Below are 26,665 nucleotides of genomic sequence, written 5' to 3' on the forward strand. Positions count from 1 at the left end.
TCTCAGTTACTTCCTGGTTTGCTTTGTTCTATGGACAGTGAATAATTAATTGATACCTTTTTAATTTGGCTTTTAACTAGATCTTAGTCTATATTAGGGTTATATTATTTTATTCTCAAAGATTAGCTGTTAGTATTTATCTTATTCTTAACAATGCCTTATTGTTATTTACTTAGTTTTAATTGTTCTTTTAGTTATATTATTTAAATATGACATTTATTTTAAGGATTATCTCTTTATGTTTATCTCACTTCTTTCTGTGTCTGTCTGTGTTTTATTTATTTTTATTTATCTTAAGCTGAATTTAACCTTTAAATCTAACCTCTAGTGTTTCCTTATTATGATGTCTTGATGGCGTTTCCTCGATTTGTCCGCTTCCAGTCTTTATTGACCCATTGTGTAGGGCTTGGGGGCCGGGTGTTGGGGGTTTTATTGTTCATCATCTATGTAAAACACTTTGTGCTACATTTTATTGTATGAAAAGTGCTATTCAAATAAAGTATGATTGATTGACTGATTGATTGATTGATTGATTGATTGAATATCTTTGGGTATTAGACCTGAGAACAGAGTAAAACAGGGGCCAAGTTTGATCATCAACTGATGGTTAAAGAGCTTTTTCAAGAGCTCTAGTCTCATATATGATTCTTTATAACAACATTTAAAATATTTTCAAAGATCATTATTTTTAAAGAAAATAAAGAAATTAACTTATCTTTTCAAAAATAATGTCAACACTGGTGGATAAATGTACACAAAGGGAGCTGAAGAACCACCTGAGAGACTAAACCCAGGGCAACACTGTGGGTCAACAGGACACGCCCCCTGCGGCCTAGAAGACACGCCCCCTGCGGCCGCGTCCTATTGTGTCACAGGACCGCGTATATGTTCCCCCGCAGCCCCCGCACCTTCTCTGCGTTTCGCTTGGAGTCCACGCCACGATAGCGTACACAAGCTAACACGATGTCGAGGGTGTATATCGGAAGGCTGAGCTACAGAGCCAGAGAAAAGGACGTGGAGAGGTTCTTCAAAGGCTACGGGAAGATACTGGAGGTCGACCTGAAAAACGGGTACGGTTGAAGCCGCCTCTCCGTCTTTTGTTGGAGCTAACGTCCGGCGCCATTAACGTAAAATGAAGCCCGGGCCTTGTGCGTCGCGGCGGGCCTAGCCTGCTAACGCCACATTAACCAACCACAGCCGTCGAAAATGTGATTTTTAATGTGCAGCGATGTATTCTTTTCTAAATATGCGTCTGTTTTCTCGATTTTTATGTTAAAAGTAAAAGTTTGTTTTCGCGGGCTTCGGTAGGATCCTTGCCCTACCTCGACCGCCGTTAGCACAGGTTAGCTAATGTTAGACGTGGCAATGTCACAGGCGGTTGTGTGTATTACAACCAAACCGTTAACTAAACAACTATAACCTTGCTCCCACGTCCATATGTAAATCCTGTTGGTTGTAAGCACTTTGTGCTGTTAAAGTAAATTCTGTTTTCTCATAAAATGCACTATAAAGCAGCATAAACTACAGTTGCACGCAAAATCCTTCCTGTTACAACTGCCTGTCGGTTAGCTTCTGCATTTATTTGAAGAGGCCTGTAATGGTGGGTCGATAACAATCGTTAGTTGCAGGGCTAGTAATGATTAGCCAATGTTGGCTCTAGCTTCAGCTTATTAACGTAATCTAGTTATTTATATTATATCCATTGGTTTAATAAACATCAGAAATCTGTTAAAGACGCCTTAAAGCCCAAGCTGAACATATATATTTAATTTTCTTTGAATTTACACAGTTTTGGTTGAAGATGATGGCAGACAACGACTAGCTGTCTTTATTCACGCATGTGATAGTGAAAAGTACCATGACTCCTGTTTCTCTTTAGAGGACGTTATGTTCCAGCTTCCTACTATGGTATCACTTGCCAATGACAATGCAAGAAGGATCCGTGGTTTAAGAAGAATTTAACTAGAAAATAAAAAAAATCACTTGTTTCAACAACCTTGGCCATTGTTGTTGACAACTTTGTGTGAGGCTTATACACATCTGACCACAACAATGTTTTTGATTATCAACATCATCAAAATCTTTTGTTGTAACCTGTTGTTAAAACATGTCCCCTTCCCTTTGTAGGTATGGGTTTGTTGAGTTTGATGACCCCCGTGATGCAGATGATGCTGTATATGACCTAAACGGCAAAGAGCTGTGTGGTGAAAGGGTCATTGTGGAGCACACCAAAGGACCCCGTCGTGATGGTGGCTATGGCGGGAGGAGTAAGTGTCCAGAAGGTTGTTACAATTTTTTTACTTCACTTTAATATCATTGATGAGGAATTTCATTCATTACAGGGGATCATTGATCTAAATTTCAACGGGGCGAATTTTCTGAGCTTGTCCTTGGTGGCTGATGTGCATTCAATTTATATCCTGGTGTTTGTGGTGAATTGTCTGGAGGTGATAGCTTATAGAAACATTTGATTCTGTAGATGGTACTGATATTGTAGTATTGTGATATAGCAAAAACGCAATCTTTTCCTAGTCATAAAAGATGAACCCAAAAAAATAATGTAATACTGATCTGATATTTTAACTGAAGCCCAATTGGAAAAAACTGTTCTCTATTGAGTAATATTGCATTTGTAATTGACATTAAGTTATCATAGAAATATCAGCACCTGTGTGCATGTCAGCCAACTTTTAAGTACTGATATCTGTATCATCTGAATTGCTGGGAAAAAAAATCATGTGGGCAGCAGCTGAGAGGTGTGGAACTAAGCTACAGCTATTGCATGAAACTTCTGCCATCTTACTGATAATAAGCCAGTTGAAAATGAGGAAGTAGAAGATAAGTAATACCATAGTAATAGTAGTACCATATCCTTGATGACTGAACAGTCTGTCTGCCTGTTGAGAAGTTAACACCCTCATCTTTCAGTGAAAGAAATCAGTTGTTTTTATTTCAATTTTCCATTGTGTTTGAGCTGCACACACCCATCCACATCCCCAGTCTTAATTTCATTAGTATTCGCTCCTCTGGTCTTAACAAAGCTTCCAAGTTTCTTTGTGGCCTGTTTAACATACAGGCGTGTCTCCGTTACTTGAACGGTCACTCCAGAGCAAGAGATTGTTTTACTTGCACTTGCAAATAGATGAACAGTGTACGGACCACACTTAGTGCAACGCTTAACAGTACTTTTCTCCAAAAGAACAGCAAGTGAGGGACAGGGTTTCCTCATTGATACATAACATGATTAAATTTGTGTGCACCAGAGCCACCAATGACTTTAAAAATCTTGTGTTTATTTCCTTATGATGGATTGAAAAACTGATCTAGTAACATGTGAATATGTGATGGGGAAATGGCTTACTGATGGAAAGGAATATAACTGTCTTAATTTGAATACTGTAAAATCTGTCAATTATCTTGTAATCTATTGATGTCTTATTCCGTTTTTTATTTTATTTAAAATGACTGTCAATTTAAAGGTAAAGATTTAACAAAGAACCTCAATGTTTTAATTGAAAGAGTCCTTTGCTGACTGCCTGCCCCTATTGCTGGCCATGGTGTCCCCCCTTTCCAAGAGTGTGGTTTGACCATTCTGGGCCCCTGGGCAGACCAAAAAAGGGAGCCATTGTGAATGAAGACCGCTTTTCCCATTAGGCCCAGGCCGGGTGGTGAGGATGCCATGGGGTTAGGAACAGATGTGGGTTCAGCTCTTATAGGTGCCTGAAAACAGAACATGTTTTGTAACAGTGAAATGTTTTTAGATAGGATAGCTTAGAAACTTGATTTAGTTCACCGTAAGTACTTCCTCGATCAGTTATGTTTTTGAATTTGAGTTGTTTTTTTTTTTTTTTTCTTATTTAGAAATTAGGCCTATTGAACTTTTACCAAAATTTAATAAGCTAAAATTGTGTTGTGTAGGCGTAGGCTTTTAAATTAAGCTTGTCAACTTTTAGGAATAAATAATTAGGTTTTTTTGTTTTTGTTTTTTTTTTTAAACTTTTAAAAACTTTTTTGTAAGGTTTTTTTTTCTTTCTTTTTTTTCCCCACCTTTGCTTTCCCCTTCTTTGTTTCCTTTTCCCAAGTGAATATTGATATATTGGTAGCGTGTAGCTTGGAGTTTAGTATAACTGCATCATCTCAATTTCTTTTTGGTCCTCATTTTTCCTGTTCTTTCCTTGTTACCTTAAAAGGTGGATATGGACGCTGGGGAAGAGACAGATATGGTCCACCTATAAGGACAGATTATCGGCTCATTGTTGAGAATCTTTCCAGCCGTTGCAGCTGGCAGGACTTGAAGGTATGGAGTGTTTTTGTTAGTTTTTTGTGTGACAGAAATTATGTCACAAGTTTTGTCATGTGCCTGCTGTCTAGTTGTGAAGAATTTAGAAATTTGGTCAGACCGGTTTCACAAGCTTGTGTCAGACGCAATTGTTTAGAGCTCTTTTAAGTGATACATTTCCAAAACAGTTACAAGAAATATACATGCTGCCAAATATTCACAATTTGAAATGTAAAAAAACAAAATTTACATAAAGACATGATGGTAAACTAGTGTGCAAAATGACTCCAAGCACTGATGGCAAAGGCTGAAACTCATCATTCTGGGTTGATGTTTTTTTTCCTACCTGAACATGACATTAAGGTCGTCTTTTACTCACTGTTTTGTTTCCATGTCTCTGAAGGACTACATGAGGCAGGCAGGGGAGGTGACTTACGCTGACACCCACAAGGGCCGGAGGAATGAGGGAGTGATAGAGTTCAGGCTCTACTCTGATATGAAGAGGGCTCTGGAGAAGCTGGATGGCACAGAGGTGAATGGCAGAAAGATCCGGCTCATCGAGGACCGTCCTGGAGCCAGACGCCGTCGCTCTTATTCTCGCAGTCGCAGCCGTTCCAGGTTAGACACATCACCACAATTGCACGTGGCTTCTTGATCTATAGTGTTGTTTCTAAATATAGCACCAGTAATACACGGTTTTTACACGGATGTTGAACAATCTGACACATTGTTGCTGTAAATACTAAACATTTTTTCTTCTCAGGTCCCGCTCCAGGAGCCGCAGGTCTCGCAAGAGCCGCAGCCGCAGTGAAAGCAGCAGTCGCAGCCGCTCCCACTCCAGGTGAGAAATCTACCTCCATCAGAGGAGAATGTGGTCATGGGTTTGTTGAGTTACTAGATATACACCAGTCTTACTTTTCCTGCCTTGGTAACTTTTCTGATAGTGGAACTGAAAGAATCTTCCAGCAGGAAGGGTGGTCACATCAGGCCAATATCAGATTTGCTTACTGCAATGTAGATCTGTACTTACAAACAGTATAATAACTGTATAATGCTGTGTCCAAAAAACATGTCCCACAATTTTCTGCACATCTGACCCTGTTTTTGAATTCAAAAAATCTAACATTGTACTTGTCATGATGCAATAAATGATTAAATTTGACAGTACAAGTTCAAGAGATAAATTTGATCTAAGACTAACAGGTGCACTTGTGGTAGTAGGGACAGTGGAAATGATTTCAAAGTTCTCTGAAGTGGTTGTGTTTTCAAGATGATTAAGTTGATCACACAAGGAATAAAACGTAAAACGTTTTGATTTTGTCCCCAGGGCGGCGTCCCGCTCCCGCAGCCGATCTCGTAGCAAGAAAAACAAGGGCAAGGGCAAGAAGGAGGAAGAGGAGCGCAGCAACGGTGCCCAGAAGAGCAAGGACCGCAGCAGGAGCCGTAGCCCCAAGAACAAAAAGGGCAAGAAAGAAGGGAAAAAGGGCAAGAAGGATGATTCCCGGTCCAGATCTCGCTCTCACTCCAGGTCTCGTTCTAGATCAGGAATTAAGGATCGCTCCAGGAAATCTGGCTCAAAGGGCCGCGAGCAGCCAAAGAGTGATGACGAGGGAGGTGAGCCTGAGAGGGGCTCTCGCTCCCGTTCCCGCAGCCCTGTTGAATCCAAATCCAGAGCCAGGTCTAAATCTAAGTCCAAATCCAAATCCCGTTCCCCTTCACCTGCCAAAGCCCGTTCCCACTCCCGGTCTGCCTCACGGTCAGAGTCCCGCTCCAAATCCCGCTCCCAGTCTCGTTCTCGCTCCCGTTCCCGCTCTTAGTTCAGATTTTGGACTGTTTGTCATGAGCCCATATCCCAATGTCTCCCCTTGTCCTCAATTTACATTCCCCAAACCCCACAACACTACCCCTGCCTCCTGTTTTTTGATAAATAGCTGTAGAATACCAGGCACTCATGCTCGATGTCTTTTATGCACATGCTACTCCATTTCATTTGACTTTTACGCAACATATTTTTTCATTAGAGCTGTCTCGTATGGAGGTGCTTGTAAAATAACAGGGTGCAATCTCAGTTTTATAAGTTTAAATGATGGTTTGGTATGTGTCTTAGCCTTTTTTTAATCAAATGTAGAAGCATACTGTTTTGTCAGTGTGCTGGGTGGGAACATGTTCTAAAATCTCCTCACCTTTGTGGAATCCTTGTATCATTTTATTTCAGATTAAAATGCCTGTTCTGGATTAGTTATTGAGTGTGTATGTGTGTTTTTTTTTTTTTTTTTTTTTGTATTGGTAACTGATTCAAATTCATTGATGGAGGCAGGTTGGCTTAAATTTAAATGTTGGCCTGATGTAGAAATGCCTACATATAATAGAGGGTGGGTGTTGCCAGTTTCTCAGAAAAAATCAAAAATGATGTTCAGGTTTGGTCACATCTTAGACATCTGCGTTACATCATTTCCAAGGTACCCATACATGTGATAAAGGTTAAGAGGCAACCTGTGACCATGGTAACAACCGTGTGACATGGTAACAAAGCTCACACTAAGTGCGTTTGGCTCAGGGCGCTTCGAACGGCATGACTGTCAGATTTGGTTACCACTCTGACTCGGGTCATGTTCAGACAGAAATGTGGCCTGAGCTGCACTCTACAGATTTCTCGGATGTGTGTGTTTGCCGCCTTTTCCTCTTCTTTTAATATACGCACACTTTTTTGGTAACTAGTTTATTACAGCTCAAACTGGAATAATGGACAGCAAACCCAGTATCTACCTGTTGCTCCAAGTTTTCAACTTCTAGATGGAGATCTAGACTTTGTCTTGAGTTGAACACACAATTCCTGGTAGATTAGGCCAACAGGTTGTCGCCCTCCTTAATTACAAACATTTTAAAGACATTTTTAAAGGATAGAGGTGTTTTTGTTAACAAATCCCATTAAAGAAACTCATGGACAGAGTTTAGTCTTTCCAAATCTTATTCCTGCCATAGCCTTCCAGCTGAACTACTAAAAATAGCCACAGTCTTACACCAGATAACATTCATCACCAGAAATGTGCACTGTAGTTTATTGTGGATGCATATACACCATCCTGCAGCCATAAATGCTCACCGGTGAACATATTTTTATGACCCCTTTTAAAGCTTTCAGTAGGAACAAATGGTTGGAGTGAGTGTTACAGTTTAAGGGACTCTGTCTCAATGTTTTATTACACGTTGTTGGTTTTGGTATTTTTATGGGATTTGTTGACAATAAAAAGTATCATCAGCCTTAATTAACTACATTAAACCATATCTAGTCAAACTAATGCAGTGGTAAATCACAGGGTGGTGGTATGATGAGGCTGCAGATGTGTCAGTTAAACATCTACGAACTAAACCAACAGTCAACTAGATTCAATTCCATTTTAAGAGCCAGTAAAAAAAAGTATTTGCATTTGCCGGCTTTAGTTTCATATAAAAGTGGCATTTTGCCTTTTCTGGCTACAGGTCACCCTGGGCTCGGTCAGTGGGATAAGGTTAATAGTCTCTAATATCACTCAATCAATGAGAACTCGAGCTGACATCTGTGCTTGTCAGTCAGTGAATTATTGGTCAGAGCTTTATGTGCGTAATGCAGTGTGACAACTTCATCTATTTATGTAAATACAGTCATTTTAGTATAAAATACATTTAATTACAGATAAACAGGAAATGTAACCGTCGTCCTTACATTCGCATGATGCTACATCCATCACAGTACTGAACACTAATCATGTATCTCTTTGGAGGTCTAATTCATTAATATTCCCTCATCTGCATCTTGTAGCTTAGTTGTATCGGTTTAATTCAACTTCAGAGAAACTCTGACCTCTGTCTGTTACCATGTAATTCAGTCCTTCGGTAACCAGAGGCACAGCTCCTCTTCATCTCCTGGTGGCTGTATGAGAACATGCAGGCTGGTGAACAGAGCAGGCATCGTGGATTTAAAACTGTCCATGTCAGTCATCATCGTCCTCTTCAGAGGAAGAGCGCGTCACCCCACTGCTGTCATCTCTATAACACCGGGCCAGTAGTCGCAGCTGCTCCAGGGCTTCCTGGTAGTCGGCCAGTTCGGGGCCCTGGGAGAGGAAGCTGGGGGCCACACGGCGGATGTCGAAAGCACTGGCGCCACGGTGCAGCTCTGACAGCCACGTGCCGAGTGCTGGCCCAGACTGCAGGGACGTCAAGACGGGTACAGAGGAGACCACAGAGGCCGCCGCTGCAGAGAGAAGAGTTAAACTTATAAAACCATCAAATCCATGGTAGAGAAATATCTACATCGAGACAGAATTCAATAAGACATGCAGAAAATGGCTTTAATAGCACAATAAAAGTGAAAATATAAATCGACTCACAGGCAGGCGGAGGAGGCTGGCTCTGCAGGAAGCCCTGAGCATCGAGGGACTGACTGAAGATCTGGGGGAACGGTGGTGTCAGCTTACTGGGAGTAGACACCAGCTGCAGAGCGCTGTGAGGATGAGGATGGAGAGAGTGAGGGTTAAAATACATTTTTCCTGTTGGGAATTAAACAATTAAAAGTATTTGTCAGCGTAGGGACTCACAGAGGAGCCGTAGGGCAGAAAGATCTGATGTAGGACGCCAGGACGTCTTCCCCACTGTGGAGGCTGTGCAGAGGAGTGGGTGGTTTAGTCCCTGGAGCCAGAGAGCTGATGGAAAGAAAAGTTCAGCGACACATGAAAAGGAGATTTCATTTGCAGACATTTTCTTTCTAGATAATATGCTTAATGGAGATAAAACTGCAGCTCATATCTTCACTCGCACACTTAAACTCTGGTGGATTCAGTTACTCAGAAACATATGTTCTATATAATATATAAATAAAGTTATGTTACTATAAAGAAAACATGAATAGTACAGTAGAAATTCATTCATAAAATTCCGACCTGATTAGTCTCTGGCCTTCAAAGCCTTTGAGTGTCGCCCACTGGCCGTAGCATCGACCGTCGCCTGGTTCAGAGCACGCCGACAGAGGTTTCCAGGGCGGAGCCTCTGTGCAGGCACTCAGGGCGTCAGGGAGAGAGCTGCCGTGCATCATGGGAAAGGGGACGGCACCGTAAGCAGCCACCACCTTTAATGTAAACAAACCCAATCACCATGAGTGAGCAGGAAAAGCGAGGAAAGGCTAATAGCTTCTTTTCCCATCCTGCAGTTGGATCAGTCCTCCTGATGTCAGATCTGTGCTCCGTGGCGAAGACATTCATAGTTTTTGAAAGAAATCATCATCAAAATCCTAAAAGTCTGTCTACAATGAGCATTTACTGTGTGATGATTGTTTTGGATTGGAAGCAGCATGAACAGTCACCTTTCTCCCAGACACAGCCAGTGTGTCTGCCACCTGCCACATGGGGACGCTGTTGTTTCTCAGCCTGTAAGGCACCGTGAGGGCGTCCAGGGCCAAGGCCAAGACGGAGCTGGAGTGGTACCACAGTGAGGGCTGCAGCACAGGGAAAACAGTGACAAACACTTATGTTTAGACAAAGATGAGCTCAGATTCCAGTTTTACATCTATTCATGCATATTTACCCACATGTAAAGGGTGTCAGTGAGTCTTAAAATCACAGATATACTCATTATGCTAAATAAATATAATTAGAATCAAGTGTAAATATGTGTGGTCAGAGAGACAGTTTTATGCTGCTTTTTATTTCCATGTATTATCGTACCATCTTATCAACGCATTTCTTTCAATTTTATGTATAGATTTGAATTTATTTAAAATGAAGTCAATAAAAAATGACAAAACAAGGTACTGAAAATGTTTTAGATATCTAAATACAAGTCAAAAATGTCAAAATTGACTTAACACCTGATAAAATTTAAAAAATAAGACTAAAAAACAAACGAATGCAGTTAGAATAAAGAATAAAAATGAAAAGCCTCACATCGTAACTGAGGTGAGGGAAGGCTGTGGGAGAGGGGGGCCGTCTGCCCAGACCTCCACGCAGGGTCAACGGGCAGAAGAAGGAGCTGTGACTGGCCAGGTGGGTCATCGCTAAGGTGCAGTTCAACAGGTGGTAGAAGTCCTTCACTGGAGTCTGGGTAAACAGAGTCAGTGATCTGAGTGCAGGGGCCCATTAATAAAAACATGTGAGAGTAGATGATGAAACAGCCAGAGAGACACTGAATGTGTGACTCACTGAGTTTGGGTGGCTGACTGGTGCTAACCCCCAGGTCAGGATGCCTCTCCCGCCATAGGAGTCCTGGAGCATCTCTGTGACCTTTGACCCCAGGCCTGCAAAGCCATCAGCCATGTCACACAACACCTGGAAACCCTGAGAAAGAAAACAGGTTACAGAGAAATAAAGAGTAATGAAAGGATTCATATGTGTGGAAAACAAAAAAAATGCATGAGGAGAACTGAAGGAAACTGTATGAGCAGTTAGAACTAAGAGCATCGGTGAATTTTAAAATAAGAAAAATAGAAAATAATGTTTTTGAGCAGCTGACAGTGGATCTCCTACTCTTTTTTAACACAATACAAATTATTCATATTTAATCAAGACACAAACCTGAAGGTAATCGCACTCTTCTACAAAGAAGTGCAGTTTGTCCTCCAGGTCCTCGAGCACCGACCCCTGCAGGAGAGCCTCCCCCTGGCCGAAAGCCTCCAGCCGGTGAGCCTCCCTGCACGCCCACAAGTACAAATGTAATATCTGTATGTGACTAATAACAGCAAGACAAACTAATGACAGGTTTATTCAACTCTCAGACCAAAACACAAGCAAATCTGTGGTTCCAATAAGAGAGAAAACTTGTGTATTGCACTTATATGGCCACACCTGTGTATTTTTTTCAGCTGTCAAAAGGTCAAACAGCTGCTGTGACATCATTGTTTGAGCTGCAACCAGAGGTGCATCAAGCTTTGATTAAACCCACAGAATGTGTGTGTGTAAGTCAGTTTTATTGCCCCAAGGCCATTTACTGTGTGATGCCTGACACCTGCTGGAGAAAAGCAGCTACTGAAGAACCTTCCTGCTGTCGGCTGGTTTTTGGTAGAAGATGATTTTATCCTCTTTCTGTTCTTTAGGTGGATTTAGATTTATAATTTCAAACATGCCCCCAAGCTTTTCTTCATTTTGCTCAACAACACGTAGGAAGTCTGACATTGCACTTTACCCGTCGTGGTTGTATTGATGGATGACGGAGATGGTGCGAGGGTGCAGGTGGATCCGGAGGAAGTCGGACCACACCTTCACGTTGCCCTCCAGCCTGTAGCCCTTTTGGACTCGAGCCAGCCGACTGTTCACTGTATCCACGCTCAGTGAAGCTGCGGCTGGGAGAGTTTTTCAGAGTGGTCACTGCTGTGCTTGACGATATTTGACACAAAATCTTGCAGAGTTTAAAGAGTTTTTACTTACCTGAGCGCTGAGGCTGGGAGCTGGAGGAGAAGTCAGCCTCTGCGAGTATCTCTCCCTTCTAGAAACAAGGACCAATGTTAGAATATGGCACTTTACTGTGTGAGGATGTTTATGTCAAGAAGCTTTGTCTCTACTGTAGAATTACACACAGAGGAGAAACAGCTGTGTCCTGATGAGCCAAAATGAAATCACAACACTTTTAGAAGCAGGACTGATGCCACGTCCTCACCTACTTTCCTCTGAACATCTACTTGGCTGTGTGAGCTCTGCCTGGACACTAACCTCTGTAATACAGCTTTGGAACTTTTTTTCTAATGTTTTCATGAGGGGTGATCTTTGGTTTTATTCAGACTGTTATAAAAAGATGTAAAACAAAGCAAAAATCAACTGTATCAGTAACTTAAAGGGGATACTAGATACTACTGCTGTAATACTATTGGATCAATACATGTTAAATGTCAGGATTAAGCTGCAGGTCTGTTTCATTTCCACCATAAATACTCACATCCAACTTGTCCAGATCCTCAAGGAAGGAGTTCTTCGCAGGAGGACTTTCTTCATGCATCATGAGGCTCCCTTCCCTGAAAGACAGAGCGGGTTTTTATATTTTTATATAAGTGCAATAAACTAAGAATTGTCCATACTAACATGCAAAATGCAGCATTTATAGAACAGGAGTATTTTTCCAATCTTAAATAACTAAGTAGAGCTAAAAAATGTAGCTGTCTGGCAGTAACTGAGCAAGGCTGTAGTGAACATACTACTACTGAACGCACAATATAGTGTGTATAAGGCTGTAAACACAGTGGCAATACTGAACATTGACATATGCTCTGGTTTACCATGTGACAGCAGACGTGTCTTTGCCTGCATCATACAGACTTCCCTCCTGCCGCAGAGTCCGAAGACTTCCTGTCATGGAAAGAGAGAGAGAGAGAGGCAGACACCAGGTTATAGACAGTGTGATGTCGGACTGACTGTAGAATTATGTTTATATTATAAAGCCCCAGCAGCACAGAGGACGTTTTTAGCATTAATTCAAGTGTGTGAGGGGCAAAATTACCTTTGAGATCCATGGCAATGAGGCGAGGTGTGTAGGTGACGTGTCCGCCCAGAGTCTGTCCCTCACGAAACACGACATCGCTCTGGATCTCACCCGGTGGCGTCTCAGGGTCGTACGACAAAGAGGCATCCTGGGAACAAAGAGAAGATCATCTCCATTTATCTGCCAGTGTCTATGTGTGTGACCAGTGACCAGTCAATGCTAACATACAGTGCTGTGCATCAGGAAGGTGTCTGATCACTGTGAAATCCATTCTGCAGCATTAAACAACAAGCCCAAACATTTAGAAAGAGACATAAAGAACCAGCTTAAGAGACAAGAAGAACATCAACAACAACAGAGTCAGTCTGGGATCACATGAAGAGACAGAAGAACTGGGGAAAGTTCTCCACGATGCTTAGAATTAAACTGTGTACTGAGGAGGTCAGTGGGTGCTCACACCAAATACTGACTTGAGATTTTTTCTGTTTACTGCACTTTGTATGAAGTTAATTGATAAATTAAAACCTTATTTTCGAAAGCAGAAGCTCTTCACTTTACTTTTAGTGTATAAAAAGTTCACACAGTATTGTTTATTAAATTGCATTACTCCATTAATGTGTGGACCACTTTAATGGTGCAGGTGGAGCTCATTTTAACCACTTTATCTACTGCTGGACAGCACATGAATGTCTCCCTGGGGATCAATAAAGTCGGACTCTATTTTAAGCCCATTTTAACTTCTCCAGTGAGGAGGTTCATCTGAGAATCTCACTCATTTCCGTTAAGAAAAAAAGTGTTTTTCTGATCACAAACAGGCTGCTGCCCTGACACTTGATCATTAGCAACTTTAGCTCCATAAAACCTGGTGGCTAACGCTGTTTTCATGTTTTAGCTCCTGCGTGTAAGCTTGATCATATCACATCTCCTCCTTGGGGTGTTAAAAAAATATAATAATATTCACTTTCCTGCTGCAGAAACAGAGTACAGGCTCTGAGGTCTGGCAACACATGCAAAGCTAACGCTAGTTAGCTTAGCTTAGCGTTAGCCGCTACGGCTTTCCTCACCTGTAAATTCCACCAGTGAGTCCCCACAAAGTTTGAATAGTGTCCCAGCTGAAGAGTGATGACTTCTCTACAAAGGCCGCTCATTGTGACGGAGTTCAACACTCAGGAACAAACATTAAACTCTCTTCTCTGAACATGATGGACATGTTTGGAAATGACAACACTGAACAGCGACAGACTAACTGGATGGGAGGCGGGGGCGTCGCTTATGCCAAAGCGTTTATTCTATTGGCTGAAAGAGAAGTAAGCCTAAATGTGATTGGATGTGCGATGACGTAAGAGCGAGAGCTCGGTTTCACCGCGCCGTAGCTTCACATGTGCTGTAAACATCCATCACAGGGATGTTGCTCCTGTGCTTTCATGTTTCATCCTGTTTCAAGAGATGATTTTACATTTTGTGTTTTTTTCCTGAAAAAAAAAACACAAAAGAAAACGAGTAGCTCTGGTTTGTGTTTAAGTTGAATTTATCCATATCGTCCTGTATATCATCTAACATCCTCTACATTCACAGCATTTAGAGTTTAGAGTTGAAATTATATGTAAAATCTCTTACATAAAGAAATGTTCTTTTCAATTAAAAAAATAAAACATGAACTTGTATTGTATTGTAATATATTGACTTCACTGAAAGTGATAACAACTTTATTTTTTATTCTTGTAACATATACATAATTGTATTTGGACACAGCTATCAATATGATAATTCACTTTCTGTGCATTACAATGTTTTCTTTACACTTTAAAATCTGTATCTTCTTTCCAAAAGTCTGTAGTTACTTCTTCTCGTTTCTGTATTAATTTAATAGGCTTTTCTGGTCTGTTTCACTTCATTTAGCATAAGAAGTAAAACAACATAACATAAAGAATAACACAACAAAGTTTTAAAAACTACTTCCATTTACATGAAAAAGAATCACAGAGATTATATCTCTATGAATCTATATTCATCTGTAAATATGTTTTTTAATGTAATGTTTTTCAGTAAAAATGGTTCATCATGATGATTTTGCTGTAGTTTTTGTGTTGTTAATCACACATCTCATTTAAGGTGCAGTGTGTTGAATTTTTATGTTGATTTATCATAAGTTCCTCAACAAAATAATATTGTAATTACTGTAATTTACTGTGTTACATCCCGAGAAGTCCATGGGGAGAATAACAAAACCCAGGGGAAAAGTCAAGGGAATGCAAGTATAAGCATGATGTAGGATGTATGGCAGGATGTTTATTAACAAATTAGTTTAAAAGTAAAGTACAACAAAATCACTAAAGACAACAGAAAAAAAAACTGAAAATGCCCACATTTTATTCATTAAGGATGTAAATGTTCAGTGTTCAAGCATTAAATGCCTTAATAACAAAAAATGTTCTTGTTACCAGAAGAATTATTATCTAAGAACCAATCTCAGTGCAGTCTATGTGTTGCTTTCAGCTGATTCACCCCGAAGTTTAAAAAAATGTTCAAAACACACACACGCTCTCAAATATATTATGATATGCCACAAAGACGAATTTCAAACAAGAGCCCATATTATTATTATTTTTTTTTTCATTTATATATATATATATATATATATATATATATATATGGTGTTTTTATTGTAGCATCTTTGAAATCATCCTAATGGCATAAATTATAATCTGTATAAAAATGAACCAATCCTGGTGCAGTATATTGTTTTCAGCACCTTCATCCCTTTTCCTACACCTACTGCGTTCAATCATCTAATATCTGCAAACAATGACCGGATTTCACAGTTTCAACACTTAATTGATGACCAATGATTTTCTACACATGTGTGAGCAGCTGGTTTTTATTGAAGAGACACATTTAGACTGTGAAACAAAGACTTCCTTTTCATAGCCGAGAATCTTCATCCATGAATCCTTTTGAACTTTTCACAGGTGGTTCTCTGCTCAGAGACCCTGGTGGATAAACTGTCAGTCCAGACTGATTGAGTCCGGGTTTTACAGGTTGTCACTGATCATGGAGACGTACGGCTGAAACCAGTTGCGGACCACCTCCACCTTCTCCTCCAGGGTGGTTCGCACGTCGCTGGCTGTCTTCTCGAGGGTCTCCTTGACGCCCTCAGCTGTGGTCTGAATCTTGTCCTTCATGTTGTCCACCTGTGACTTCAGCAGGTCGTTCAGGGTGGTGATCTTGGCCTGAGCGTTGTCTCGCACCTGAGTTAAATAAGGGTCGAAACGTGCCTTCATCTCCTCCACGTTGTCTGAGGTGCGGGACTGAAGCTCCACGATGTAGTCAGAAACATGTCTGAGAAAAGGACAGAGGTTTATTTACCATGAGAGTGAGCCCCAAACATGTAGTAACACCTGATGATAAAGATAATATATAACACCCAAGTGTTATCATATAAACATGTAACTGCAGCTGTGTGTTCAGACAGACAGTGTGAAAATACATTTACAGGTCATGCATTCAAAATTAAACTGAAGTTTAATTATATAAGTAAAACTGTTCCTTAAATGTGAGTGAGTGGTGATTTTAAAGTGATATAAATGACAATGACAAGCAACATATTGTAATATTTGTGAAGCTGGAATCAGTTTGTCCGTTTTGCTTGAAAAATTACTTGAATTCAATTCATCAATTATCAGAAGAGCTGACAATTCATTTTCTGTCGATCAACTAATCAAGTGATCGTTGCAGCTCTAGAATTTTCAGATTAACGAATTTTATTGCAAAATAGTAAAAAAAAATTGTCCCCATGAATGAAGGGACAATTCACTCATTATCATTACTATTAAAAACAAACAATACAACAATTAAAACATAAATTAATATTTAAACACAGATTAGTATAAAATAGTTGAGGAGCAGCTGCAAAATGAAACTTTTTCCAATAAGTTCTTGAAAATCTCCCCAGCAGAACACAGTGAAACTCAATAAAACAATCAAAAATCCTCATAAGTTCAGTTAGTAAAAGTTAAAGAAACTATCGGAGCCTCTTACTGGACGGAGTTCCCCATCAGCCTGTGAACACCTCCCTCGGTGTCACCTCCTCACTCACCTCTTGATCTCCTGTGTGTCCTTGTTGAGGCGTTTCTTCAGCTTGCGGGTGTAGGTGGAGACCCTGAGCCTGACGTCCTCGACGTTCTGCTCCATCATGGTCTGCAGCTCCTGGGTGTACTTCTCCATCTGCTCCCGGGCCTCGCCCATGTGGTCGCGGAGCTTGTCGGCCAGCTGCTGCAGGTCAGTGCCCAGACGCTCGGCAGCCTCCTGGGTGTAGGGAGCCAGCTTGTTCTGCACGTCGTCCCTGTACATGGTCAGCTCGGACATGCTGTCCTGGATCAGGGTGCTGCGAGGGGGGTGGCACAGATGATTTTAGGGGTTTTATTTGTGTTTTTATGAATTATGAATGTCTAAAGGGGGTCAAGACTAAGGGCAGAGCAGATAAAGGCCTTATTCATGACTAGAACATTAAACAGTTGATTTGCCTTAAAAGTAAAAATAATCCCCGAAGCCTCAGCAGAGATGTTGATTAATCTACAGCAGCTGTGTTTGTACTGAACTGCTCCATGTCCAAGAAATCAGTGAAAAAATCAACAGATTTTAACAGAAACACTTTGTAAAGATCCAACAGCAGCTGAGACTAAACCAAGAAACGTCAGCGCAGTGGACTGTGGACCGGCCTCAGCCAGCAGCGCTCTACATGTCTCACCCCACGGACACATGCTGATTAAACCCCTCACACGCAGCTGAATGTATTGTTGCACAACCAAACGGAGGCCTAGCAGCAGCTATCGCTCACTGCACTATAACTATAACTATAACTGCAGCTACTGCACTATACTAGTATTACTGTGGCTGTAGCTGCCAGACAAACGCAGCAGCTGCAGATTTTACTGGTTTCAATGCACCAGATGAAAAAAAGGGGTGAATGCAGCGATTCTTCACTTTATTGGACTAAACTTAAAATGTTTGTTTTAGCAGGTGGTGCAGATGAAAACACTAAGGTTATTCAAATATGTGATAAAATACAGGAGCAGGTATGTGAACCTGTAGCACAAAAAGCATACGTCCATATAGAGGTCAAATAAGGTCAGTTGGATATGGTGAGTTATTACTTTGGGAACTATTCCTAAATTCATCACCGTAAATGAACTCACTCCAGTTCTCTGTTGATATGGGTGGTCCTGAATTCCTTCACCATCTCATCCATCTTCGAGTTCATGTCTGTTATGTAGGTCTGAAACTCGTCGACCGCGACCTCCCAGGGGTTCTTCTGAGGCACGCTTTTGGCATGGCAGCCTGGTTTAGGAAGGAAAAAAACATCTCAAAAACCACCTCTAAAGCTTTTAAATGGGAAATAAAACACATTTTTTATTGGATTACAGGTAAAGCAGCCTCTGTGTTATTTCATTAAAACACTTTGTTTCAGCTCTTATTTTGTCAAATCTGGACCCGTTTCTGGCCCACATGGGCACTAAGAGACTTGAAAGGAATTCAGCTTGGAAAAAACACTAAAATCTGCAGAAACAACTACAGAAATCTTCTGTCCTTCCTCCATCCTATCTTTGCTTCTGTCTTCTTATTCTTTTTTCCATCTTTCACCAGCTCCCATGCACATTTTCTTCACAAATTGCATGTTCAAGACATTTCTCTCATCAGAGTTTTTATGTGGACATTTTGAACGTACCCGACCAAACTGCCAGCACAAGGATTACTGCGAAGACCCTCATGATGATCAGAAAAATGGACACCTGGAATATGAAATGAGAAATAAGACACAACTATCTCAACATTGACATGCAGGCTTTAGAAAAAAGAATATTGTTTAAAATAATAAAAAAAAGAAAATTAATTTCAAGACATTTGTTAAAATTCAGACTATACTTTAATAAGACTGAATATTTAATAATATTAAAATATTAATATTTTGCAAATGATTTGACAGTTAAAACAAATCAGAAATCATTACTCAACTCCTACAAGAGCAACCAGCTGTTAAAGATTCATAGACTCTGTCTGGAGCTCACCTCAGTGATCCTGGTCTGTGACGTCTGTGAGGCTGACTGGGCTCGTCACTCAGTATTTATACGCTCCAGGTGACATTGATGTGGTCCAATAAATGCCAGGATGATTGCTGACATGCGTCCGAAGTTCCAAGCACGAACTGTGTTGTTGTCATTTTTTATTGCTGTGTGTGTGTTATTTTGGTTCCACGTCGCACACTGAAGGTACACATGCGAGCTCAGGTCAGAAAATTAGGAGTCACCCAAAATATCTGATCTCAGCTCAGTTAAAACCTCTGAATTACACGTGGAACAGTTTGATATAAGTTTAATACAGTTCCTTAAATAAGATTCTTTCTGAAGTGACTGCATCGGATAATCAGAGACACTGTCCTTGTCTGCCTCAAGCACAGAGCTACTGATAGAGTAACAGGAAAAAGGCCAAAAGTCACTCTTCACATACAAATCATTGTTCGGCTGATCTGGTTCAGAGTCTGCTTCCACAGCCGCCGCCTGCTTGCACACAACTTTTATAAGATGGGAAACCTTCCAATAATCCACAACCCTCTACACAGATCAGGGTAATTAATGAATAACTTTATTGTCTGTAAAGATGGAAATGTACCCTCCGTCTAACTGAACAGACATGAGGCATTAAATACATTACAAACAATCAGGAGATTCATGGATAATATAATATTTTATTCAGAGCATTAATATGAGCTCGTGAAATGTTTTTTTTAATGATAAGACAGTAGCTTCCAGCCTGGTTGTCTGGACACACAGAAGCATTTGTAAGACAGATAGATCTCAGGAGTTGTTGAGAGGATTAATAGGACACAACAGCAAGTAGAATTAATTTTGTTATTATTTATTATCTATTTATTTTTATTCATATTATCATTTCCTCTAATCTTTGTGGGGTTTTTTCTCGTTGTTGTAAATTACTGGATAATTTCACCTCTTCAGGTTTCTAAAAGTAACTTCAAGGACCAGCGTGTAGGATTTAGTGGCATCCAGCATCTTTTACAAGAATGCCTTCTCTAAAGCCAGTGTTTGGTTTGTCTGTTCTGGGCTACCGTAGAAACATGGTGGTGCAACATGCTCCATATGAAGAGCTCATTCTCAGCCAACAGTTGTTAGTTTCAGATGGTTTACACTAATGAAAACATAATTATGAATATTACATTCATATTACACAACCAGTGATGAGGGGGCGCAAGTAGACATTTATTTTATTTATTTATTTTGATGTGTCACAAAACCAAAAAGGTTGGGAACCACTGACTTAAAGGCTTTTTATATTCAGAATATTTGAAATCATGTTTGGTGAAGCAGCAGTGAAAGTGACCTAATTAAATGTTACACATTTGAAATTATTACTATCATTATTATTATTATTATTATAATCATTATTGTTGTTGTTTTGCCTTTGAAGCTTACATATGCCGCCTGCTATTTGTTGCTTGATGCACTCTTTATTTTACACATTCACTTTTCGTGGTTGCTGCTCTGCTTTTATGTTTTTGCTGTTTGACTTGACTTTTGCTTTTTGCAGAGCTAATGTTAATCTCAAGCCAGTCAGCAGCTGGATGCGGCCGTTAGGAAAATAAAAGCGACACAACGTCACTTTATCTGAACACCAGTCACTGTGGCCTAAAGAAGCAACGGCAAGATAGTGGTAAATACTAAAACATTGCTTAATGGTAGCAAAGAAAGAACAGAATGGTAAAGTAAATAATGTGACTCAGCAATGTCAGTGATAAAGTACAATCTATTTAAAGTTTGCTCTTGCTGGTTACCACAGGTCACCGGTCACACCAGACCAAATACGGCAGTTGCAGCAAAACCCCTGAGTGTGTTGAAATGAGCAATGGTGCGTTTTAATGATTGTGAATTCAACTTTTCATCTGTAAGAGAGAGTTTGTGTCTCTCAGAAGTGACACAACCTCACTTTAACAACCCTTAGTGAGATTCTCTTCGACACATAAAAGAGGACAGCAGTAGTTACACGCAGGAGTTTACAGCCCCAAAATGTCTTTTGTTTTCTTAGTGGTTGTAGTTGCTTTGGTAAAGTCTTCTGTGAGTTGTTTCCATTTGAAATATCAAGAAAAGTTCATGACAAAATAAAATTCATTGAACCTATTTATTGTTGTTTTACAGATAACACCTTACAGTTGTAAACAGTCACACAAAAGACAAAATACTGACATTTTGCAGAGGGTCGCCCTCAAGAGAGCATAAAAACATAGAAAATGAGCTACAGCACTTTTTATCTGTCTCATAAACATACGGCACAGATCACTGATGACAAGGCAGGAGAGAGTAATTCAAAACCATCAGATGTCAGTCCATTCATTGTGTCAGCTTAGTGAAGGACTTCCACAGAGCAGCCAGCTGCTTCTTCAGGCTCTGGATGTCAGTGTCCAGCTTCTCCCTCAGCTCCTCTCCATATGGAGCCAGGTTCTGCTGGAGCTCCTGGGTTTTCTGGGTCAGCTGGGTCTGGAAGCTCTGGGCCAGGGGGATCATGCTCCTCTGGAACTCCTCCACACTCTGCTCCATCTTCTGCCTCATCTCCTGGGTGTAGGGAACCATCTGGGCCTGCAGCTGGTTCACGCTCTTATCCAGCTGCCCCTTCAGCTCCTGGCTCTTCTGCAGCAGGACGGCCTTCAGGGCCTCTGGGTCCATGGCCTCAGCGTAGGGGGTGGCTTCCCTCCTCAGCTCCTCCACCTGCTTCTGGAGGTCGGACACCAGCTCCTCGGCGTATGGCTGCAGGTTGGAGCTCACAGCGGTCAGATCTTTCTCCAGACGGGTCTTCAGCTGCTCGGCCTCCTGGGTAAACTTAGACACGAGGTCCTGGGTCAGAGGGGCCACCTGAGTGCGCAGAGCATCAGTGAACTTGTTGACGGCGTCGGTGCTCTCAGAGATGAGGGTGCTGCAGAGACACAAACAGGAACACAGACATGAAAAAGTCTTCCTTATGTATGTTTTCTGAGCGGAAACTTAAAACCAAAAAAATTTACAAAAAACAAAAACAAAAAGTCAATAGAAATGTTCATTTTTAAAAGCCTTTAGTTTCAGTGTAGGGTCTTACATGAAGACTGAATTTTCTGTCAAAGTTTGGGCTTTTTACATTTGACATTTCTGCTTTTCTTTAATGCTGTGGTCTTCTCACTGCTTTAAAGTGGTGTCCTGAGGATCACCTGTCATTTCATACTTAGAAATATAGATCATAGGCGCTTTAATTTTTCTAGAGAAACATTTTAAGCCAAATTTTCTGGGGCTTTAATTTTCTTCAGGTCTTTAGTAAATGCATTATTATTCTAAGAGTCTTACTTCACATCCTTTCCCAGCTCAGACCGTCTGATCTGCCTCAGGGAGTCCTCAGCAGTCATGGTTGCCTTGGCAACGTAGTCCCAGAAAGCATCTTTCACCATGTCGACCTGGCGTTTGGGTGGGTTCTGCCACACGAGGTTGGCATTGCAACCTGCTGAAAGAGCAGAGGCAGAAGTTCTTACTGTCTCGTTCTGTCACTGAGCTCTTAAATCCTAAACCATGCACACGTAGAAAAGTTCAGCAAAATGACAAAACTCACCAGTGAAAACAGCGAGGACGAGCACCACGAGGAACTTCATGACTGACTCTGCAGCTGAGAGGAAACATGCAAAATGAGCTCTCTGTGTTTATTAGTCATGTATATCTCGTAACTTCAGAAGTGAGTGGTGAGTTACTGGTGTCTTACCTGAGTTTGTTCAGTCAGAGTGGTTGAAGACTGTGTCTGTGTCCTGCTCACTCCATGGCTGAGTATATATAGGCGGCTGAGCTGTATGGAGGAGACACAGGGACAAAGTCCAGCGCTGAGTGCTGTGCTGTCACCACAGCCTCCACATCCCCACAGTGGTAACAGCGATGTGTCAGGGACGGCCCCTGACAACTACACTGATGATCAAACCTCATGTACATGTTCTTTTATAGCTTTCAGAGTAAGATTTCAACTCAGATGTTAGGATTTGGTTTTAATCTGTAATTGTTGGGGGGGCAGATGTTGTTAAGTCAACTAGTCTCTATGTCATTTGTGTTTTTGTGACACTTTTATGACTTAAAATCAGGAAGAAATAAACAAAAATAAAATTCACATAGTGTGTGTGTGTGTACAGTATACACGATTAGAAATAAATGCATTTACACTGCATGTACGAACAGTAAACATATTTTATCTTTTTACTCAATTTCAATTCAGATCTTTTATTGCACTCAGGTTTTTGATTCTCTCATTCACTTATATTTTTATGTTTTATCTAACATTTTGTTTTTATAGCCTGGTGTGAGAGAAATGTCGTTTCATTCAGCTTTATTTTCACTGTTTGCTTCCTCTGGGAATGTCATTAACTTTGCAGATATTTCATTATAAACCAAAGTAACAAACACATTTAAGTTTTGCCTTGATGATGACATTATTGCAGTTCAAACCAAATTTCATAGAGATCCATTTAATAACTGTTGAGCTATTTTACTGATCGACTGACGACCAGATTTTTATCACCCATGTTAATAACAGGCCTAAAAATAAAAAGGAACATATCTAGAATAGTTTATTTTATATAATAATATAAGATTATAATCCTATTTCCCTCTGTGGTTACGTGTAACAGCCCAGTCCCTCACCTGCAGGTCAGTAGTGTCATTCAGATATAAACTAGAACTAAACTGAACAGGTTGATAATAAAATGTATGACTGTTCCATAGAAACAACAGTGCGTTGAAAGTTTTAATCAGAAGCCAAATAACAAACCGTTGAAGAATAATCACACAAAACATTTACTTCTATACAGCATCACACAATCTGTACAGAGAATGAGAAATAACAGGAGTTGGTGTTTAATTGAATAGAGTGACACAATGAGGAGACTGTGGTTACTCATATGTAACATGTGTAAACACAGCGACGAGCTGTGACACAGAAACCTCAACGCTCAGAGTAAGATAACACCATCATGACTATTTCTCTCAGTTGGGACAAACAGCTATTGTTTATTACTTGTTTCTGTTGTTTACTCTATTGTGACCTAGGTTGCACAGTGTAAACATGCAGCTTTACTTCAATGTTGTTAATTTCATGCAGACTTATTGCAAACTATTGTTGTTCAGAGGTTTATAGGTCAGTGAAATGTGAGCAGGACTTTGATCCAGTTCTGCCATCTGACCTGCAGATTAAGGTTTGTTTCCTTATGCAGCAGTTCCCTCCTGACACACTGATAAGACAGAGGAGCTAAAGTCTTCCTCTCAGGAGAAACTACTGATAAACACCCCGCTGTTTTCAGGTGACGCACACAAAGGCCTTGAAGCACATTGTAAGGGGAGTTGGAGAAAGATGTCCCACTCTGATTAAAATAGAAAATCAAAAACGTTTGTTTCTAATTATCATTAGGTTGAAGTAGCAAAATCCCTAAATTATATCAGAGTTGCCAAAAACTAAATATGGAAATCTTGACATATTTATTTCAATTTTGGTACAATTTATTCTATTTCTATCAATATTACAGTTTTATAGGAGGAATCTTGCAGCGACCAGCACAGTTGTACCAGTGTAACTGTGGACAGATTCTCTAAGGAGCAGCTGGTGATTCTGCACTTCAGAGCTCACCTGAGAGAAACCAGAGCCTCCCTCTGGTGTGACACGAGGTGCAAACACTATGAGTGAAAGAATCATCATTATTTTTCCTGGTTAAAAAAGTAGCATTTGGCACTAAGGGCAAAGAAGAAACTTCTTCCTCTGAACTTCATTTCTTCAAATAACTTCATCAACTGACCCGGTTTGTCATCTGATTTGATAATTAGCTGGTATCTACTGTATTCTATTTGACATTTTTCATTTACTCATTTGACAGCGTAAGTGACAACACCAAAGCTTCAGTGCAGTATGAAACCCTGGAGTAAATATTATACTGTGCGCAGAACTTCTGTGATGGTTGTTCACCTGATGGGAGTTAAAGCTTAAAGGGGAACTCTGTCAGTTTTACATATTAAAGCCTGTTTACAGGTCTTTGGGAGTAATACTGCATATGAAAAAAAGTTGCATAAAGCCTTTTGTGGCTCCAGAGTGAGATGTGTGAGGTCAGGTAAAACTGAGAGAGTCAGCGTGGGCTGGGTCTGAAGTTTACCAGAGTTTATTAAATCTCTGTAACCTGCTCCTTAGCTCTGTAGCTGAATCTATGTTTCAAACTGTTGGCAGTTGAATTGGATTGTGGGTAATGTCAGTGTCATTTCTGACGAGGACGCAGATTGTGTTCAATAAAAAATAAGTATGATCTAGGAGTGCAAAGCTAAATCAGCAGTTTTAAATAACACACTTTTAGTAAATGTAAATTATTGTATTGACTAAGTGATTTGAATCTCTTCTTGTTCTCTGTGAAACTGCTGCACGTGATGCGGTTTGAATTATTCAACCAGTTCACATGTGGTAAGTAAGTATGTACTAAAAGATGAGCAGGCGATGACACTCACAGTGTGACGTGTAGTGACAGCAGTGACAGACTCTGTCCAGCGAGGCAACTGGAGAAGGACTTTACCCTTCAACATGGCTATAAAAATTCTGAACGCCCGTCTGAACATCACAAGTCACCAGACAGAGAGAGACGAAGACACAAGCTGCCTCTGCAAGGTAAAACATTTTCTTATTAAACATTTTCATAACTTCATGACTGGATTAATTCTGAGTTTGTACATCTTCAAACGCGATTGTTAAATAGTAAATTTCTTTATCCAACAGAGTCAAGTTCAATCATGAAGGTACTCGTGGTTCTCGCACTCGCTGTTTTCTCTGGTGAGTGAATTTTTTCTTTTTGGATCCAGGTAAATCACAACGAATGTCTGGGCTCTGCTCTGACCTCTGACCTCTACATCTGCTGTTTCATCCACAGTTTGCAATGGCAACATCCTGTGGCAGGAGCCGCCCAAGAGCAACCTGGAGATGGTGAAAGAGGCTTTTTGGGACTATGTTGCTAAAGCGACACTCACTGCTGAGGACTCCATGAAGCAGATCAGAGAGTCTGAGCTGGGACAGGAAGTCAAGTAAGAGTCTCAACCTGATGAAGAAGCTGAATGGCATCAGAAATATACATGTTTCACTTATCAGCTGTTTTTTCTGTGTCTTCCAGTGCCAAGATCTCTCAGAGCGCCGACACAGTGAATCAGTACATCGTTACTCTGCGCACTCAGGTGGCCCCTCTGACCCAGGACTTCGTGACTCAGTTTACCCAGGAGGCCGAGCAGCTGAAGGCTCGTCTGGAGAAAGATCTGACCGCTGTGGGCACCAACATGCAGCCCTACGCCGAAGAGCTGGTGATGCGCCTCCAGAAGCAGGTGGAGGAGCTGAGGAGGGAAGCCACCCCCTACGCTGAGGCCATGGACCCAGAGGCCCTGAAGGCCGTCCTGCTGCAGAAGAGCCAGGAGCTGAAGGGGCAGCTGGACATGAGCATGGACCAGCTGCAGGCCCAGATGGTTCCCTACACCCAGGAGATGAGGCAGAAGATGGAGCAGAGTGTGGAGGAGTTCCAGAGGAGCATGATCCCCCTGGCCCAGAGCTTCCAGACCCAGCTGACCCAGAAAACCCAGGAGCTCCAGCAGAACCTGGCTCCATATGGAGAGGAGCTGAAGGCCAAGCTGGACACCAGCGCTCAGGACCTGCAGACTCAGCTGGCTGCTCTGTGGGAGTCCTTCACCAGGAAGACCCAGTAAACCGCCTCAAAGCCCTCACTGCCCACCCCCACACACAAATATTTATTTCAACTTTACCCAATGTATATTTTATCAAATAAACCTTGATGATCAAGTTCTGCATCTCAGTCTCTTAATCACCATGAAAGAGTAAATCCTACCTAGAGAGTTTTTCCACACAGAGATTGCACAG

At 41.0% G+C, this 26,665-nt stretch overlaps 5 protein-coding genes across 12 annotated transcripts in view; 2 read left to right on the top strand and 3 right to left on the bottom strand.

Moving 5' to 3' along the window:
• Nucleotides 1-888: 888 nt before the first annotated feature.
• srsf4 (serine and arginine rich splicing factor 4) lies at nucleotides 889-6,521 on the top strand. 4 transcript variants are annotated; one of them, XM_071499838.1, is made up of 6 exons: nucleotides 889-1,070; nucleotides 2,128-2,267; nucleotides 4,191-4,297; nucleotides 4,683-4,897; nucleotides 5,043-5,120; nucleotides 5,607-6,521. In XM_071499838.1, the coding sequence occupies exons 1-6, from the start codon at nucleotides 964-966 to the stop codon at nucleotides 6,094-6,096; spliced, it is 1,137 nt and encodes a 378-aa protein (XP_071355939.1). In that variant the 5' UTR covers nucleotides 889-963; the 3' UTR covers nucleotides 6,097-6,521. The 4 variants fall into 4 exon arrangements, with proteins under 4 accessions (XP_071355939.1, XP_071355938.1, XP_071355940.1 ...); XM_071499837.1 differs by having other exon boundaries at nucleotides 890-1,070; nucleotides 2,128-2,282; XM_071499839.1 differs by lacking the exon at nucleotides 889-1,070 and adding an exon at nucleotides 3,520-3,716 and having other exon boundaries at nucleotides 2,143-2,282.
• An 800-nt stretch (nucleotides 6,522-7,321) lies between these two features.
• msto1 (misato mitochondrial distribution and morphology regulator 1) lies at nucleotides 7,322-13,977 on the bottom strand. Its single transcript, XM_071499816.1, has 14 exons — nucleotides 13,780-13,977; nucleotides 12,734-12,863; nucleotides 12,513-12,582; nucleotides 12,176-12,251; nucleotides 11,671-11,728; nucleotides 11,429-11,585; nucleotides 10,822-10,936; nucleotides 10,450-10,584; nucleotides 10,195-10,347; nucleotides 9,615-9,746; nucleotides 9,196-9,380; nucleotides 8,854-8,958; nucleotides 8,647-8,759; nucleotides 7,322-8,510 (listed from the first exon to the last, which is right to left on the bottom strand). The coding sequence occupies exons 1-14, from the start codon at nucleotides 13,861-13,863 to the stop codon at nucleotides 8,251-8,253; spliced, it is 1,773 nt and encodes a 590-aa protein (XP_071355917.1). The 5' UTR covers nucleotides 13,864-13,977; the 3' UTR covers nucleotides 7,322-8,250.
• Nucleotides 13,978-15,577: 1,600 nt separating this feature from the next.
• The window catches only part of apoea (apolipoprotein Ea), a 56,677-nt gene continuing 45,589 nt past the window's right edge, over nucleotides 15,578-26,665 (bottom strand). Inside the window, exons 1-5 of one of the 4 annotated variants that reach the window (XM_071499846.1) lie at nucleotides 25,279-25,286; nucleotides 18,441-18,504; nucleotides 17,911-18,052; nucleotides 16,812-17,099; nucleotides 15,578-16,054 (exon numbers count right to left, since the gene is read on the bottom strand). In XM_071499846.1, coding sequence (XP_071355947.1) covers nucleotides 15,748-16,054; nucleotides 16,812-17,099; nucleotides 17,911-18,052; nucleotides 18,441-18,483 — 780 coding nt within the window. In that variant the 5' untranslated portion in view covers nucleotides 18,484-18,504; nucleotides 25,279-25,286 and the 3' untranslated portion in view covers nucleotides 15,578-15,747. Of the gene's footprint in view, nucleotides 16,055-16,811; nucleotides 17,100-17,910; nucleotides 18,053-18,440; nucleotides 18,505-18,727; nucleotides 19,180-25,278; nucleotides 25,287-26,665 lie in introns of those variants that run through there. The other 3 variants (XM_071499842.1, XM_071499843.1, XM_071499845.1) reach the window with 3 other exon arrangements.
• Nucleotides 20,889-22,630, bottom strand: apoa4a (apolipoprotein A-IV a). Of its 2 annotated transcripts, none has more exons than XM_071499848.1 (4): nucleotides 22,499-22,630; nucleotides 22,352-22,405; nucleotides 22,093-22,243; nucleotides 20,889-21,691 (listed from the first exon to the last, which is right to left on the bottom strand). In XM_071499848.1, exons 2-4 carry the CDS (start codon nucleotides 22,389-22,391, stop codon nucleotides 21,112-21,114), a joined length of 771 nt encoding a protein of 256 aa, XP_071355949.1. In that variant the 5' UTR covers nucleotides 22,392-22,405; nucleotides 22,499-22,630; the 3' UTR covers nucleotides 20,889-21,111. The 2 variants fall into 2 exon arrangements, with proteins under 2 accessions (XP_071355949.1, XP_071355948.1); XM_071499847.1 differs by having other exon boundaries at nucleotides 22,093-22,246; nucleotides 22,499-22,626.
• LOC139633844 (apolipoprotein A-IV-like) lies at nucleotides 25,341-26,587 on the top strand. The gene is made up of 4 exons (XM_071499851.1): nucleotides 25,341-25,417; nucleotides 25,526-25,579; nucleotides 25,677-25,827; nucleotides 25,914-26,587. Exons 2-4 carry the CDS (start codon nucleotides 25,540-25,542, stop codon nucleotides 26,491-26,493), a joined length of 771 nt encoding a protein of 256 aa, XP_071355952.1. The 5' UTR covers nucleotides 25,341-25,417; nucleotides 25,526-25,539; the 3' UTR covers nucleotides 26,494-26,587.

The sequence above is a fragment of the Trachinotus anak genome, unplaced genomic scaffold (genome assembly GCF_046630095.1).
Source record: "Trachinotus anak isolate AG129_WGS33_773 ecotype Australia unplaced genomic scaffold, CSIRO_AGI_Tana_v1 ptg000016l, whole genome shotgun sequence".
Taxonomy (NCBI): domain Eukaryota; kingdom Metazoa; phylum Chordata; class Actinopteri; order Carangiformes; family Carangidae; genus Trachinotus; species Trachinotus anak.

Bases quoted from the DNA above. Each gene is read 5' to 3' on its own strand.
- srsf4 (XM_071499837.1), top strand. From the start codon at position 964: ATGTCGAGGGTGTATATCGGAAGGCTGAGCTACAGAGCCAGAGAAAAG. The intron at 2,283-4,190 runs GTTGTTACAATT...TTACCTTAAAAG, and splicing joins GAGGAGTAAGTGTCCAGAAG to GTGGATATGGACGCTGGGGA. The intron at 4,898-5,042 runs GTTAGACACATC...TTTTCTTCTCAG, and splicing joins CGCAGTCGCAGCCGTTCCAG to GTCCCGCTCCAGGAGCCGCA.
- msto1 (XM_071499816.1), bottom strand. From the start codon at position 13,863: ATGAGCGGCCTTTGTAGAGAAGTCATCACTCTTCAGCTGGGACACTAT. The intron at 11,729-12,175 runs GTGAGTATTTAT...CCTTGTTTCTAG, and splicing joins AGGATCTGGACAAGTTGGAT to AAGGGAGAGATACTCGCAGA. The intron at 10,348-10,449 runs GTGAGTCACACA...CTGTTTACCCAG, and splicing joins CAGTCAGCCACCCAAACTCA to ACTCCAGTGAAGGACTTCTA.
- apoa4a (XM_071499847.1), bottom strand. From the start codon at position 22,391: ATGAAGTTCCTCGTGGTGCTCGTCCTCGCTGTTTTCACTG. The intron at 22,247-22,351 runs GTGAGTTTTGTC...CTGCTCTTTCAG, and splicing joins CGTCCTCGCTGTTTTCACTG to CAGGTTGCAATGCCAACCTC. The intron at 21,692-22,092 runs GTAAGACTCTTA...GTGTCTCTGCAG, and splicing joins GAGCTGGGAAAGGATGTGAA to CACCCTCATCTCTGAGAGCA.
- LOC139633844 (XM_071499851.1), top strand. From the start codon at position 25,540: ATGAAGGTACTCGTGGTTCTCGCACTCGCTGTTTTCTCTG. The intron at 25,580-25,676 runs GTGAGTGAATTT...TTTCATCCACAG, and splicing joins CGCACTCGCTGTTTTCTCTG to TTTGCAATGGCAACATCCTG. The intron at 25,828-25,913 runs GTAAGAGTCTCA...TGTGTCTTCCAG, and splicing joins GAGCTGGGACAGGAAGTCAA to TGCCAAGATCTCTCAGAGCG.